The sequence below is a fragment of the Protopterus annectens genome, chromosome 11.part0, assembly GCF_019279795.1.
Source record: "Protopterus annectens isolate FY-2018-M chromosome 11.part0, PAN1.0, whole genome shotgun sequence".
Lineage (NCBI taxonomy): Eukaryota > Metazoa > Chordata > Ceratodontiformes > Protopteridae > Protopterus > Protopterus annectens.
Window position 1 is genome coordinate 1,236,841,268 of NC_056745.1, and position 17,658 is coordinate 1,236,858,925.

Genomic DNA, 17,658 nt, shown 5'->3' on the forward strand with positions numbered 1-17,658 from the left:
GAGTTCACTAGAAATCTTTTAAATATATTAATAAGAATGTCAAATAATATTCATAGTATTTGAACTCATTCACTAATATCTAATTACATATCATTTGGGCCTGTGTCTTCTGCTTTTTAACATGGGTTTCATAGGGACCCTATCATTTAGACCGGGAAAACAGTGTGCTCTAGTTTTTATTATCCATTGAGCCTCCACTGTTTCAGTAATGTTTTTAACATCACCACCTCTTATATTAGGTTGTAAAACTTGCAACACTGAAAAAGAAAATTTATGTGTAGTATCTGTGTTAAGAATATGTTTAGATAAAGCATTTACTTCTGATTTTATTCTGATTTGATAAATATGTTCCCTAATGCGTTCCTTTAACATTCTATCAGTTTTCCCTATGTAAAAGGAATTGCATGAGGAACATCTAGCTAAGTAAATCAAATGTTGTGTCTTACAATTGGCATTAACATTTAAATAAAAAATTTCACTTGTAACTGGGTGAACAAAAATATGTGAATCAGATATAAAACAGCAATAGTTACAACCATTGCATGGGATGGTACCTACTAAATCTAAACCACTCTGTTGAGTATATTCTTTACAACACAATAGTCTATGTAAGTTTTGTTTATTTTTATAGGCAAAATTTGGATGGTCGTTTATAAGTTTTGAGATCTCTGGTTCTAACTGAAGAATATTCCAATGTTTAATAACACATTCTTTGATTGCATTGGCATCCAAAGTATAATGAAGTGTATATCTAATGAAATTCTCGTCATTGTTAGAGGGTGGTTGATTGTTAACATGTGTGTATTCATTATAACCATCCTCTGAAAAGAAAGGAGCTGCATTACCTTGTCTCAATTCCTTAACTCTACATAGAGCATCATTAATTTCGCTATTTTTGTATTTCCTGTTTTTAAATCTAGTTGCAAGTCCTTCTATTTCTGTCTCGAACTTATCTACACTGGAGCTTAATCTTGAGACCCTCATGCCTTGTCCTTTAAGAATGTTCCTGAATACATGTGGGGGATGCATGCTGTCTCTATTTAGTAGACTATTTCTATGACATGACTTTCTGTGGATACCTGTATTAAATGGCCCATTAGGTAAACGCCATATCTGGATGTCCAAGAAAGAAATTGTATTATCTGAATATTCCATGGTAAAACTAAGGAAATCCACCAACATGTTAACTTCTTCCTCAAACTTTAATAATTCTTGGACATCGCCTTGCCACAAGAAAAATAAATCATCTACGAAACGTTTGTAAAATATTACATGTTCCTTAAAGCTCCGTAGTTTGCATAGCATGTTTTCCTCCCAATGGGCCATTACTAGGTTGGCGTAGCTATTGGCACATGGTGTGCCCATAGCTACGCCATTCCTTTGCAAGTAATATGTCTCTTCAAATAGAAATACATTACTATCTAGAATAAGCTCCATAAGAGTGCATAGGAAATCTCTGTAAAGAATTTAATTTTGTCATTATGTCAGTATCAAGTGGCTCCTCACTATTGACAGGTGTAATAATGCAGTCCATCAACGGATTACTCACATCAGTCAGGCAACGTTTCAGCCTTTCTTTTGAGTTGTATTTCTTCATATTAGAAGGATTGTATGGAAGTTCAACATTATCCATAGTGTTACTTGTGTTTTGCAGTTCAGCCATAGAGCTCTCGGTTAAAGTGTTGGCAGGAAATAAATGTATAATATAACAGAAAATAAGAATGTAGCAAACCAGCCGTTGATGGACTGCATTATTACACCTGTCAATAGTGAGGAGCCACTTGATACTGACATAATGACAAAATTAAATTCTGAATTAAACAATCTGGAGTCTGAACTTCTTAAACCCAAGAGATTACAGTTACAGAGGTTTCATTTTGAAACTTGTATACAGAAGCAAATAGTACCAAGGGGGCTTAGAATTTTGAAAATGCCAACCACAGGAAATACTTTTCCCGAACTTCTGAGGCGTTGGCAACAGCTCAACTTGGAAACAAGTTTCAATTATATGAAGCTTCTAAATGACTATTTTCTACCAGAAGAAAAGGAACTTTGTAAATCTATTGAAAGTAGACAAATTGAAATGTTTAATAGTTATGATGATACATTATTAGATTCTAAGCTTGAGCATGTAATGGATAATGTTGCATTATTTGAAAAAAGATTGTTTGAACAGAAAAAACACAAGTTAGCCAGAGATACTTTTGATTTTGCAAATGACCAGGTATTTACTTGGCCTAGGTTCTCTGCTAACAATGGTGTTAGACCAGCAGGATCTCAAACACAACATCAGAGAGCTCAGATAAATGGCTCTAAGCATACAAATAGTACACCAAACACAAGGATTCATGCTTCCAATAATACATCTACAAACACATTCATTAATACATCTGATGAACATGGTGGTACGATTAATTTACATGATGAAACATCACGTGTACCACCATTACAATCAGATGTGAATCAAGTCACAGTAGAACAAGTGACTAAACCACAAGTTGTTAGAAATAAAATCAGAACACAACAAGTGGTATATAATGAAGGACTACTCTCACGCCCTTTACCCATAGTAGAACAACATCAGAAAGGGAGAGAGAGATCCATGAGCAGGGGCAGACAAAAACGAAAGACCCCCAATTACGAACAGAAGGAACCCACTATCAAAAAGATGTGGGAAAGGTTAACTTAATACATAATTTGTCTGATAGACCATTAAATAAGTATGAAGAAGAAGTTTTAAATAAAGGTTTAACCTTCATACCATCTAAACATAGTAACATTTCTGATAGTATTTTAGATCTGAAAATGTTTACTCGTAACTTACAGCTAAAAACTATGTTTAATAATAAAGCATCTATTCATACTACTCAAAATTTTAAGAAACCTAGCTTGATGGTACCACCTTTACATCCTATTATAGATGTATTTGGTAAAGCAGTAGAAAAAGATCTTTATTCCATGCATGACAGCAACCTTAGGAGTTCTAAACACAATTTGTCTTATAAGCAATTTCAGGCTTTGAAAGATTTAAAAGCAGATAACAATATAATGATAAAACCAGCGGACAAGGGGGGCCCTATTGTAGTGTTTAATAGAATAGATTACGTAGGTAAGATGTTGATTTTACTAGGAGATATAGAACATTACCAAATAATAACCAAAACGGATGTTATACGAATTATAACTAACATATACAATAATCTTGAAGAAATGTATAAAATAGGCTTGATGGATGACCAACTATATAATTTTTTATTAGTTGAGGAGCCTATGACACCTATTATTAAAGGCCTTCCCAAAATTCACAAAGATGAACTCAACCCACCCATGAGACCTATTGTCTCAGGGCGAGGTTGGGTGACAGAGAACATGTCATATTTCATAGAGAAAACATTACATCCTTTATTGGAAGAAAATAATACTATACTTATGGACTCTAAGAATTTTTTACTAAGTTTTTATGAGGCTACTAGGAATCAACAAAACAATAATAATTTGTTGTTAGTAACTATGGATGTCAAGTCTTTGTTTACTCAGATCCCCAATGATTCAGGCTTGGAGTTTTTACAAAATTATCTTATGCTTCATTCAAGTTTTACACCAATAAAGATAGATTTTTTATGTACTCTTATGGAGCTTATTCTAGGTAGTAATGTATTCCTATTTGAAGAGAAATATTACTTGCAAAGGAATGGCGTAGCTATGGGCACACCATGTGCCAATAGCTACGCCAACCTAGTAATGGCCCATTGGGAGGAAAACATGCTATGCAAACTACGGAGCTTTAAGGAACATGTAATATTTTACAAACGTTTCGTAGATGATTTATTTTTCTTGTGGCAAGGCGATGTCCAAGAATTATTAAAGTTTGAGGAAGAAGTTAACATGTTGGTGGATTTCCTTAGTTTTACCATGGAATATTCAGATAATACAATTTCTTTCTTGGACATTCAGATATGGCGTTTACCTAATGGGGTATTTAATACAGGTATCCACAGAAAGTCATGTCATAGAAATAGTCTACTAAATAGAGACAGCATGCATCCCCCACATGTATTCAGGAACATTCTTAAAGGACAGGGCATGAGGGTCTCAAGATTAAGCTCCAGTGTAGATAAGTTCGAGACAGAAATAGAAGGACTTGCAACTAGATTTAAAAACAGGAAATACAAAAATAGCGAAATTAATGATGCTCTATGTAGAGTTAAGGAATTGAGACAAGGTAATGCAGCTCCTTTCTTTTCAGAGGATGGTTATAATGAATACACACATGTTAACAATCAACCACCCTCTAACAATGACGGAATTTCATTAGATATACACTTCATTATACTTTGATGCCAATGCAATCAAAGAATGTGTTATTAAACATTGGAATATTCCTTCAGTTAGAACCAGAGATTTCAAAACTTATAAATCCACTCATCCAAATTTTGCCTATAAAAATAAACAAAACTTACATAGACTCATTGTGTTGTAAAGAATATACTCAACAGAGTGGTTTAGATTTAGTAGGTACCATCCCATGCAATGGTTGTAACTATTGCTGTTTTATATCTGATTCACATATTTTTTGTTCACCCAGTTACAAGTGAAATTTTTTATTTAAATGTTAATGCCAATTGTAAGACACAACATTTGATTTATTTTAGTTAGATGTTCCTCATGCAATTCCTTTTACATAGGGAAAACTGATAGAATGTTAAAGGAACGATTAGGAACATATTTATCAAATCAGAATAAAATCAGAAGTAAATGCTTTATCTAAACATAGTTCTTAACACAGATACTACACATAATTTTTCTTTTTTCAGTGTTGCAAGTTTACAACCTAATATAAGAGGTGGTGATGTTAAAACATTACTGAAAACAGTAGAGGCCCAATGGATAATAAAAACTAGAGCACACTGTTTCCCTGGTTTAAATGATAGGGTCCCTTTGAAACCCTTGTTAAAAAGCAGAAGACATAGGCCCAAATGACATGTAATTAGATATTAGTGAATGAGTTCAAATACTATGAACATTTTTTGACATTTTTATTAATATATTTATAAGATTTCTAGTGAACTCTATTAAATGTATTGTTTATTATTTCATACAACTTTATTTTTTTATATGTATATAAATCTTTTTTCATATACATATATATTTTTTATGTATTATTAATTCATTATATTCTTTTATTCAGTTTATTGGATGAAAGTTTTATTTGATTATTTATTTGAATGTGGAATACAAATTTATGGAAATGGATGTGTACATATATATACATGCATTTTTATTTTTATTTCTATTTTCATTTTCATTTTTATTTTTCATATATTTCATATATTATTTTTGTATTATATACAATAATAATTTCTCATCAATTATATGGCATTTAGAGCATTTCATTAAGATATTCACTTATATATCACATTTACTTTCATATCTTCATTTTTACATAATATAATAATAATACACAATATATATATTATATTTTGTCAAAATAAATATATGCATCATACTCCATTTGAATATGATTGTTGTAAAACCAAGGCTAGATTTATATGGTATATTTTGTTTTATTTATATATTTTATGTTCAATTTATTTATGTATTACATTCATATAAATAAATAATTGTTACAAAATCATTGTTAGATTTACTGTTGTATATATTTTGTTTCTTTTGCTACTATATAATTTATGGAGTATGTATGTATTTTCTTCATTTGAGTATATATACACTCTCTTCATATTTATATACATATATTTTTTTACATTTATATATGTATATATTTTTCCAATATTTCACATTAATTTATATCAGTTTCATCCATTTTAACAATAAGTTAAATAAAAAGAAAGAGTTTTTAAATAATGCATTACTATGTTAAATTAAGAATAATTGCAATGATTTTACATGCCCCCTTTTAAATGGATGTGTGTGTTTTTAACCGCCAAATTCTAAATAATTAGGTATATAAGGTGTGTTTAAAACGGATTAACTGTTGGTTTGAAAAGCACTTGTTGCAAAGGCTGCCGCCTACCATCTGTTTATTTGGGATCCAATAAATCTACTTTGTTTCTAAAGATTTTGCAAGTATTTCTGCTTTTTTCTGGAAATATCAGTGTACTCAAGCATTTGCCATTGCTCGTCCGTTTGGCCTGAAATAGACCTGAACTTTTATTTAGCCAGTTTTTGGTGCTGTCTACCATCTCTGAAGATTTGCGGTTCGCTTTTGGTCTGAAAAAGACGTTGGTTCCCAGCAAGGAGTACATGGTTGGTTTGGACTGCCTATATCTTGCATCCAAAGCCCTTTGAATTACGGTGTTTATGCAAGCTGAACAACGGTGAAGGGCTTTGTATATGTCTCAGCTGTTGGCAAAACAGCCAGAAATTAAAACGTGCGGAGGCAGCCTCTGTTAAAACGCAATGGTCTGTTTTAGTTGCTGCAGTTTTTGTTTGTCACGGAGGTGCTAAGCAGTGAGTCTAACTGTGATCGTTAAAAGCACATTTTGTCTCATATTTCTTTCGCTTATATCCCTCCTAGCAACGTGTAAAAGGTAGTCATTTGAGATTACTTTTGCACGCATTGACAAGCTGCTAAGGGATTGCATGGACTTACATAGAGGCAATTTTGTTTCCAATAGTAACATTCTTTATTGTGAAACATTCATGGACTTTTGTTTCGCTGTGGCTGTATTTACAACGTAGCGCAGATTTTTTTCTGAGGGACAATCCGCCTACTTTTGCCCATTGTTTTACCGGCATCTTTTCAGCAACGGTGAACAGCTGGATACTTGGAACTACCTTCAGCTGCCTCGGATAAGGTCGAGGAAAGGATTATACCGGACTTATATAAAGGTGCAACTTTGTTCTCAGCTAGAAGATATTTCGCCAGTAAATATCATTGTTCAAAGTTCTTTATTTTAAAGATTAACAGGTTTTATAGAAGAGCTAACACCAACACTCATTATATTCTATTTAATCATATATCTAATTTATCCAGTTGGTAATAGCTCTATGTAAAGGCAAGGTGTTTTGGCTGGTTTGCTACATCTCCTTATTTTCTGTTATGTTTTATATATAGTCAATGTGGGTAGCTTGTATATTTTCAACAGAAATACTGCTTGTTGCAGTGCAAATATTGATGACCCGGCTTGACATATGGAAGATTTTTGTTTGTTACTGAAAAGGAGAACTTGAGATATGTTTACACAAAGTGTAACTCACTGCAGTGTAATTGATTCTGGATATATCAGAAATAACTGAACGGTGACGCCTAAGAGTCACCAGAATACTGAAGTATCTGACATGCTCTCACATGTTACTTCCTCATACAAGTAGGATAACAGTGGTTTTAACACAGTGGATTCTTGAAGACTCCATGAAGACCCCATTCACTAGAAAACCTTTTGTTCCATAATATGGACTGAGCCTTTGTTGATTAACTTGTGAAGCAGACACTTGAGATGAGATATCCTAGCAGAGTTACTTATTGGTATATCTACACATCTCTTTGTAGAAAAAAAAAAAGGTTACAGGAACATTTATATGCTATCAAAAGTAAAGATCACTGCTAAACAATGCTTTATATAAACATACTCATAATAAATATAAAAAGTTTATATTTTCTGTTATAGCTTTTTTGCCTCAAGACTTGAGGGTAGAGATTATAAAAGTAATTTAGAGGAGTTTAGAAATTAATTGGCAAATTAAGTTAAATGCCGATAAATTTCAGGGCCTAAATGAATCACTAAATATTAAGTGTTTTTTTTAAAGACTAGGAGATGAAAAATTTTAAATTAAAAAATAAAAATTAAGTAAACTTATATACAGTTTTAATTTAGTGGTAGTTTCAAATGCATTTTTGATTTACTTTTGTATGTGTGTTAATTATACCCAAAATGTGATTAGTTATTTGTCTTTAGTTAAACAGATCTGTTAAGTAATCTGATTATTTTTTGAAGAAGTCCTTTAGACGAAACTATTATTAAACTGTTTTTGAGTGCTAAAATTTCTGTCATTTCTTCAGTTTATTTGGTGTTTTTTTTTTTTTGGTCATTTTGTTTTATTACCATCACATCAAAGTTCAGTTTGTTTCTTGTTGTTTTCCTCAAAAATATTGCTGAGTTGTCAATACCAAAAGGAATTTTGCAGTTATGATATAGGCTTGTGCCACATCAAACATTCACAGACTGCTTTTTCCTTCATTAGAAAGTGTAAATTGAGATTTCCCATACACTGGTCCAAGTTATGTTTGAATAGTGTTAGGGATAAGCTTTGCTTCAAATGTATAGGAAGTCTGTACCTAAGAAGGGGTAATTTTGAAACTCATATCTGTTCCTCCAGCATGTCCTGTTTATGTCTTAAACAAGGTTTAGGTCCTTAGAACAGGTATTTTGTCTGAATGATGAGCATGTTTTATATATAAGTCTCCAGATAATCCTTTCACAACCTTATCCGAGCAACTAGAAGGTAGTTCCAAGTATCCGCTGTTCACCCGTTGCTGAAAAGATGCAAAACAATGGGCAAAAGTGAAGCGGATTGTCCCTCAGAAAAAATCTGCCTTACGTTGTAAATACAGCCACAGCAAACAAAAGTCCATGAATGTTTCACAATAAAGAATGTTACTGTTGGAAACAAAATTGCCTCTATGTAAGTCCACGCAATCCCTTAGCAGCTTGTCAATGCGTGCAAAAGTAATCTCAAATGACTACCTTTCACACGTTGCTAGAGGGATATAGCGAAAAAAGAAATATGAGACAAAATGTCTTTTAAATCAGTTAGACTCACTGTAGCACCTCCGTGACAAAACAAAAACTGCAGCAACTAAAAACAGACCATTCGTTTAACAGAGCTGCCTCACGTTGCAATTTCTCGCTGTTTTGCCAACAGCTGAGACATATACAAGCCCTTCTGTTGTTCCGCTTGCATAAAACCAGAATTCAAAGGCTTTGGATGCAAGATATAGGCGGTAAACCAAATGTCTCATATGAACCAACGTCTTTTCAGACCAAAAACGAACCACCAAATCTTCAGAGATGGTAGACGTACCAAAAACTGTAACAAATAAAAGTTCAGGTCTGTTCAGACCAAACAGCAGGCAATGGCAAATACTTCGAGTACACTGATATTTCCAGAAAAAAGCAGAAATACTTCAAAAATCTTTAGAAACAAAGTAGATTTATTGGATCCCAAATAAACAGTGGTAAGCGCTTTCGCAACAAGTGCTTTTTCAAACCAACAGTTAATCCGTTTTAAAACACACCTTATATACCTAATTGTTAGAATTTGGCGGTTAAAAACACACATCCATTTAAAGGCATGTAAATCATTGCAATTATTCTTATTTAACATAGTAATGCATTATTTAAAAACTCTTTCTTTTTATTTAACTTATAAACATGTTAAAATGGATGAAACTGATATAAATTAATGTGAATTATAGAGCATATTGGAAAATATATACATATATAAATGTAAAAAAATATATGTATATAAATATGAAGAGAGTGTATATATACTCAAATGAAGAAAATACATACATACTCCATAAATTATGTGTAAAGAAACAAAATATATACTGTGTAAATCTAACAATGATTTTATAACAATTATATATCTATATGAATGTAATACATAGATGAATTGAACATAAAATATATGTATAAAAAACAAAATATACTATATAAATCTAACCATGGTTTTACAACAATCATATTCCAAATGAGTATGATGCATATATTTATTTTGACAAGAAATATGTATATATATTGTGTATTATTATTATATTATGTAAAAATGTAGATGAAAGTAAATGTGATATGTAAGTGAATATCTTAATGAAATGCTCTAAATGCCATATAATTGATGAGAAGTGTATTGTATATAATACAAAATAATATGAAAATATGAAAAATAAAAATGAAAATGAAAATAGAAATAAAATAAAATGCATGTATATATATGTACACACATCCATTTCCATAAATTTGTATTCCACATTCAAATAAATAATCAAATAAAACTTTCATCCAATAAACTGAATAAAGAATATAATGAATTAATAATACATAAAAAATATATATGTATATGAAAAGATTTATATACATATAAAAACTAAAATTGTTTGAAATAATAAACAATACATTTAATAGAGTTCACTAGAAATCTTATAAATATATTAATAAGAATGTCAAATAATATTCATAGTATTTGAACTCATTCACTAATATCTAATTACATATCATTTGGGCCTGTGTCTTCTGCTTTTAACATAGGTTTCATAGGGACCCTATCATTTAGACCGGGAAAACAGTGTGTGCTCTAGTTTTTATTATCCATTGAGCCTCCACTGTTTCAGTAATGTTTTTAACATCACCACCTCTTATATTAGGTTGTAAAACTTGCAACACTGAAAAAGAAAATTTATGTGTAGTATCTGTGTTAAGAATATGTTTAGATAAAGCATTTACTTCTGATTTTATTCTGATTTGATAAATATGTTCCTAATGCGCTCCTTTAACATTCTATCAGTTTTCCCTATGTAAAAGGAATTGCATGAGGAACATCTAGCTAAGTAAATCAAATGTTGTGTCTTACAATTGGCATTAACATTTAAATAAAAAATTTCACTTGTAACTGGGTGAACAAAAATATGTGAATCAGATATAAAACAGCAATAGTTACAACCATTGCATGGGATGGTACCTACTAAATCTAAACCACTCTGTTGAGTATATTCTTTACAACACAATAGTCTATGTAAGTTTTGTTTATTTTTATAGGCAAAATTTGGATGGTCGTTTATAAGTTTTGAGATCTCTGGTTCTAACTGAAGAATATTCCAATGTTTAATAACACATTCTTTGATTGCATTGGCATCCAAAGTATAATGAAGTGTATATCTAATGAAATTCTCGTCATTGTTAGAGGGTGGTTGATTGTTAACATGTGTGTATTCATTATAACCATCCTCTGAAAAGAAAGGAGCTGCATTACCTTGTCTCAATTCCTTAACTCTACATAGAGCATCATTGATTTCGCTATTTTTATATTTCCTATTTTTAAATCTAGTTGCCAGTACTTCTATTTCTGTCTCAAACTTATCTACACTGGAGCTTAATCTTGAGACTCTCATGCCCTGTCCTTTGAGGATGTTCCTGAATACATGTGGGGGGTGCATGCTATCTCTATTTAGTAGACTATTTCTATGACAAGACTTTCTGTGGATACCTGTATTAAATGGCCCATTAGGTAAACGCCATATCTGGATGTCCAAAAAAGAGATAGTATTGTCTGAGTATTCCATGGTAAAGCTAAGAAAATCCACCAACGTGTTGACTTCTTCCTCAAACTTAAATAATTCTTGGACATCGCCCTGCCACAAGAAAAATAAATCATCTACGAAACGTTTGTAAAATATTACATGTTCCTTAAAGCTCCGTAGTTTACATAGCATATTTTCCTCCCAATGGGCCATCACTAGGTTGGCGTAGCTATTGGCACATGGTGTGCCCATAGCTACGCCATTCCTTTGCAAGTAATATGTCTCTTCAAATAGGAATACATTACTATCTAGAATAAGTTCCATGAGAGTGCATAAGAAACTTGTAAAGAATTTAATTTTGTCATTATGTCAGTATCAAGTGGCTCCTCACTATTGACAGGTGTAATAATGCAGTCCATCAACGGATTACTCACATCAGTCAGGCAACGCTTCAGCCTTCTTGAGTTGTATTTCTTCATATTAGAAGGATTGTATGGAAGTTCAACATTATCCATAGTGTTACTTGTGTTTTGCAGTTCAGCCACAGAGCTCGGTTAAAGTGTTGGCAGGAAATAAATGTATAATATAACAGAAAATAAGAATGTAGCAAACCAGCCGTTGATGGACTGCATTATTACACCTGTCAATAGTGAGGAGCCACTTGATACTGACATAATGACAAAATTAAATTCTGAATTAAACAATCTGGAGTCTGAACTTTAAAACCCAAGAGATTACAGTTACAGAGGTTTCATTTTGAAACTTGTATACAGAAACAGATAGTACCAAGGGGGCTCAGAATTTTGAAAATGCCAACCACAGGAAATACTTTTCCGAACTTGAGGCGTTGGCAACAGCTCAACTTGGAAACAAGTTTCAATTATATGAAGCTTCTAAATGACTATTTTCTACCAGAAGAAAAGGAACTTTGTAAATCTATTGAAAGTAGACAAATTGAAATGTTTAATAGTTATGATGATACATTATTAGATTCTAAGCTTGAGCATGTAATGGATAATGTTGCATTATTTGAAAAAAGATTGTTTGAACAGAAAAAACACAAGTTAGCCAGAGATACTTTTGATTTTGCAAATGACCAGGTATTTACTTGGCCTAGGTTCTCTGCTAACAATGGTGTTAGACCAGCAGGATCTCAAACACAACATCAGAGAGCTCAGATAAATGGCTCTAAGCATACAAATAGTACACCAAACACAAGGATTCATGCTTCCAATAATACATCTACAAACACATTCATTAATACATCTGATGAACATGGTGGTACGATTAATTTACATGATGAAACATCACGTGTACCACCATTACAATCAGATGTGAATCAAGTCACAGTAGAACAAGTGACTAAACCACAAGTTGTTAGAAATAAAATCAGAACACAACAAGTGGTATATAATGAAGGACTACTCTCACGCCTTACCCATAGTAGAACAACATCAGAAAGGGAGAGAGAGATCCATGAGCAGGGGCAGACAAAACGAAAGACCCCAATTACTTAACAGAAGGAACCCACTATCAAAAAGATGTGGGAAAGGTTAACAATACATAATTTGTCTGATAGACCATTAAATAAGTATGAAGAAGAAGTTTTAAATAAAGGTTTAACCTTCATACCATCTAAACATAGTAACATTTCTGATAGTATTTTAGATCTGAAAATGTTTACTCGTAACTTACAGCTAAAAACTATGTTTAATAATAAAGCATCTATTCATACTACTCAAAATTTTAAGAAACCTAGCTTGATGGTACCACCTTTACATCCTATTATAGATGTATTTGGTAAAGCAGTAGAAAAAGATCTTTATTCCATGCATGACAGCAACCTTAGGAGTTCTAAACACAATTTGTCTTATAAGCAATTTCAGGCTTTGAAAGATTTAAAAGCAGATAACAATATAATGATAAAACCAGCGGACAAGGGGGGCCCTATTGTAGTGTTTAATAGAACAGATTATGTAGGTAAGATGTTGACTTTATTAGGAGATACAGAACATTACCAAATAATAACCAAAACGGATGTTATAAGAATTATAACTAACATATATAACAATCTTGAAGAAATGTGTAAAATGGGCTTGATGGATGACCAACTATACAATTTTTTACTAGTTGAGGAGCCTATGACACCTATTATCAAAGGCCTTCCCAAAATTCACAAAGATGAACTCAACCCACCCATGAGACCTATTGTCTCAGGGCGAGGTTGGGTGACAGAGAACATGTCATATTTTATAGAGAAAACATTACATCCTTTATTGGAAAAACATAATACTATACTCATGGACTCTAAGAATTTTTTATTAAATTTTTATGAGGCTACTAGGAATCAACAAAACAACAATAATTTGTTGTTAGTAACTATGGATGTTAAATCCTTGTTTACTCAGATCCCCAATGATTCAGGCTTGGAGTTTTTACAAAATTATCTTATGCTTCATTCAAGTTTTACACCAATAAAGATAGATTTCCTATGCACTCTTATGGAGCTTATTCTAGATAGTAATGTATTCCTATTTGAAGAGACATATTACTTGCAAAGGAATGGCGTAGCTATGGGCACACCATGTGCAAATAGCTACGCCAACCTAGTAATGGCCCATTGGGAGGAAAACATGCTATGCAAACTACGGAGTTTTAAGGAACATGTAATATTTTACAAACGTTTCGTAGATGATTTATTTTTCTTGTGGCAAGGTGATGTCCAAGAATTATTAAAGTTTGAGGAAGAAGTTAATATGTTGGTGGATTTCCTTAGTTTCACTATGGAATATTCAGAAAATACAATTTCTTTCTTGGACATTCAGATATGGCGTTTACCCAATGGGGCATTTAATACAGGTATCCACAGAAAGTCATGTCATAGAAATAGTCTACTAAATAGAGATAGCATGCATCCCCCACATGTATTCAGGAACATTCTTAAAGGACAGGGCATGAGGGTCTCAAGATTAAGCTCCGGTGTAGATAAGTTCGAGACAGAAATAGAAGGACTTGCAACTAGATTTAAAAACAGGAAATACAAAAATAGTGAAATTAATGATGCTCTATGTAGAGTTAAGGAATTGAGACAAGGTAATGCAGCTCCTTTCTTTTCAGAGGATGGTTATAATGAATACACACATGTTAACAATCAACCACCCTCTAACAATGACGAGAATTTCATTAGATATACACTTCATTATACTTTGGATGCCAATGCAATCAAAGAATGTGTTATTAAACATTGGAATATTCTTCAGTTAGAACCAGAGATTTCAAAACTTATAAACGACCATCCAAATTTTGCCTATAAAAATAAACAAAACTTACATAGATTATTATGTTGTAAAGAATATACCCAACAGAGTGGTTTAGATTTAGTGGGTACCATCCCATGCAATGGTTGCAACTATTGCTGTTTTATATCTGATTCACATATTTTTGTTCACCCAGTTACAAGTGAAATTTTTTATTTAAATGTTTATGCCAATTGTAAGACACAACATTTGATTTACTTAGCTAGATGTTCCTCATGCAATTCCTTTTACATAGGGAAAACTGATAGAATGTTAAAGGAACGCATCAGGGAACACATTTATCAAATCAGAATAAAATCAGAAGTAAATGCTTTATCTAAACATATTCTTAACACAGATACTACACATAATTTTTCTTTTTCAGTGTTGCAAGTTTTACAACCTAATATAAGAGGTGGTGATGTTAAAAACATTACTGAAACAGTGGAGGCTCAATGGATAATAAAAACTAGAGCACACTGTTTTCCCGGTCTAAATGATAGGGTCCCTATGAAACCCATGTTAAAAAGCAGAAGACACAGGCCCAAATGATATGTAATTAGATATTAGTGAATGAGTTCAAATACTATGAATATTATTTGACATTCTTATTAATATATTTATAAGATTTCTAGTGAACTCTATTAAATGTATTGTTTATTATTTCAAACAATTTTAGTTTTTTATATGTATATAAATCTTTTTTCATATACATATATATTTTTTATGTATTATTAATTCATTATATTCTTTATTCAGTTTATTGGATGAAAGTTTTATTTGATTATTTATTTGAATGTGGAATACAAATTTATGGAAATGGATGTGTGTACATATATATACATGCATTTTTATTTTTATTTCTATTTTCATTTTCATTTTTATTTTTCATATTTTCATATTATTTTGTATTATATACAATACACTTCTCATCAATTATATGGCATTTAGAGCATTTCATTAAGATATTCACTTACATATCACATTTACTTTCATCTTCATTTTTTACATAATATAATAATAATACACAATATATATATTATATTTCTTGTCAAAATAAATATATGCATCATACTCATTTGGAATATGATTGTTGTAAAACCAAGGCTAGATTTATATGGTATATTTTGTTTTATTTATATATTTTATGTTCAATTTATTTATGTATTACATTCATATAAATAAATAATTGTTACAAAATCATTGTTAGATTTACACAGTATATATTTTGTTTCTTTACACATAATTTATGGAGTATGTATGTATTTTCTTCATTTGAGTATATATACACTCTCTTCATATTCATATACATATATATTTTTTCACATTTATATATGTATATATTTTTCCAATATTTCACATTAATTTATATCAGTTTCATCCATTTTAACAATAAGTTAAATAAAAGAAAGAGTTTTTAAATAATGCATTACTATGTTAAATAAGAATAATTGCAATGATTTTACATGCCCCTTTAAATGGATGTGTGTTTTTAACCGCCAAATTCTAACAATTAGGTATATAAGGTGTGTTTTAAAACGGATTAACTGTTGGTTTGAAAAAGCACTTGTTGCGAAAGCGCTTACCACTGTTTATTTGGGATCCAATAAATCTACTTTGTTTCTAAAGATTTTTGAAGTATTTCTGCTTTTTTCTGGAAATATCAGTGTACTCGAAGTATTTGCCATTGCCTGCTGTTTGGTCTGAACAGACCTGAACTTTTATTTGTTACAGTTTTTGGTATGTCTACCATCTCTGAAGATTTGGTGGTTCGTTTTTGGTCTGAAAAGACGTTGGTTCATATGAGACATTTGGTTTACCGCCTATATCTTGCATCCAAAGCCCTTTGAATTACGGTTTATGCAAGCGGAACAACAGAAGGGCTTGTATATGTCTCAGCTGTTGGCAAAACAGCGAGAAATTGTAACGTGAGGCAGCTCTGTTAAACGAATGGTCTGTTTTTAGTTGCTGCAGTTTTTGTTTTGTCACGGAGGTGCTACAGTGAGTCTAACTGATTTAAAAGACATTTTGTCTCATATTTCTTTTTTCGCTATATCCCTCTAGCAACGTGTGAAAGGTAGTCATTTGAGATTACTTTTGCACGCATTGACAAGCTGCTAAGGGATTGCGTGGACTTACATAGAGGCAATTTTGTTTCCAACAGTAACATTCTTTATTGTGAAACATTCATGGACTTTTGTTTGCTGTGGCTGTATTTACAACGTAAGGCAGATTTTTTCTGAGGGACAATCCGCTTCACTTTTGCCCATTGTTTTGCATCTTTTCAGCAACGGGTGAACAGCGGATACTTGGAACTACCTTCTAGCTGCTCGGATAAGGTCGTGAAAGGATTATACGGACTTATATAAAGGTAACTTTGTTCTCAGCGAGAAGATATTTCTCGTTGTGCAATATCATTGTTCAAAGTTCTTTATTTTAAAGATTAACAGGTTCATAAAGAGCTAACACCAACACTCATTATATTCTATTTAACATATATCGAATTTATCCAGTTGGTGTAATAGTCGGCAAGGTGTTTTGGCTGGTTTGCTACATTCTTATTTTCTGTTATGTTTTATATATAGTCAAGTGGGTAGCTTGTATATTTTCAACAGAAATACTGCTTGTTGCAGTGCAAATATTGATGACTCCGGCTTGACATATGGAAGATTTTTGTTTGTTACTGAAAAGGAGAACTTGAGATATGTTTACACAAAGTGTGAATCACTGCAGTGTAATTGATTCTGGATATATCAGAAATAACTGAACGGTGACGCTAAGAGTCACCAGAATACTGAAGTATCTGACATGCTCTCACATGTTACTCTCATACAAGTAGGATAACAGTGGTTTTAACAGTGATTCTTGGAAGACTCCATGAAGACCCCATTCACTAGAAACCTTTTGTTCCATATTGGACTGAGCCTTTTGTTGATTAACTTGTGAAGCAGACACTTGAGATGAGATATCCTAGCAGAGTTACTTATTCAGCAGTGAGGTATGATTATTTGGTACAACAACTATGTTGCTAATTACTTGTTTTTGAGACATTATTTGGAGTCAGAGGCCCAGTCAGGGAAACCATCAGAAAACAGTCAATAGCTA

General features: G+C 32.0%; 1 protein-coding gene across 1 annotated transcript in view; it reads right to left on the reverse strand.

Annotated features, from left to right (window-relative positions):
- LOC122815050 (mucosal pentraxin-like) overlaps positions 1 to 11,772 on the reverse strand; it is a 65,995-nt gene extending 54,223 nt beyond the window's left edge. The window contains exon 1 of the mRNA XM_044087298.1: positions 11,692 to 11,772. Within this exon, the coding sequence (XP_043943233.1) occupies positions 11,692 to 11,772 (81 nt within the window). The remainder of the gene's footprint in view (positions 1 to 11,691) is intronic.
- Between the last annotated feature and the right edge of the window lie 5,886 nt (positions 11,773 to 17,658).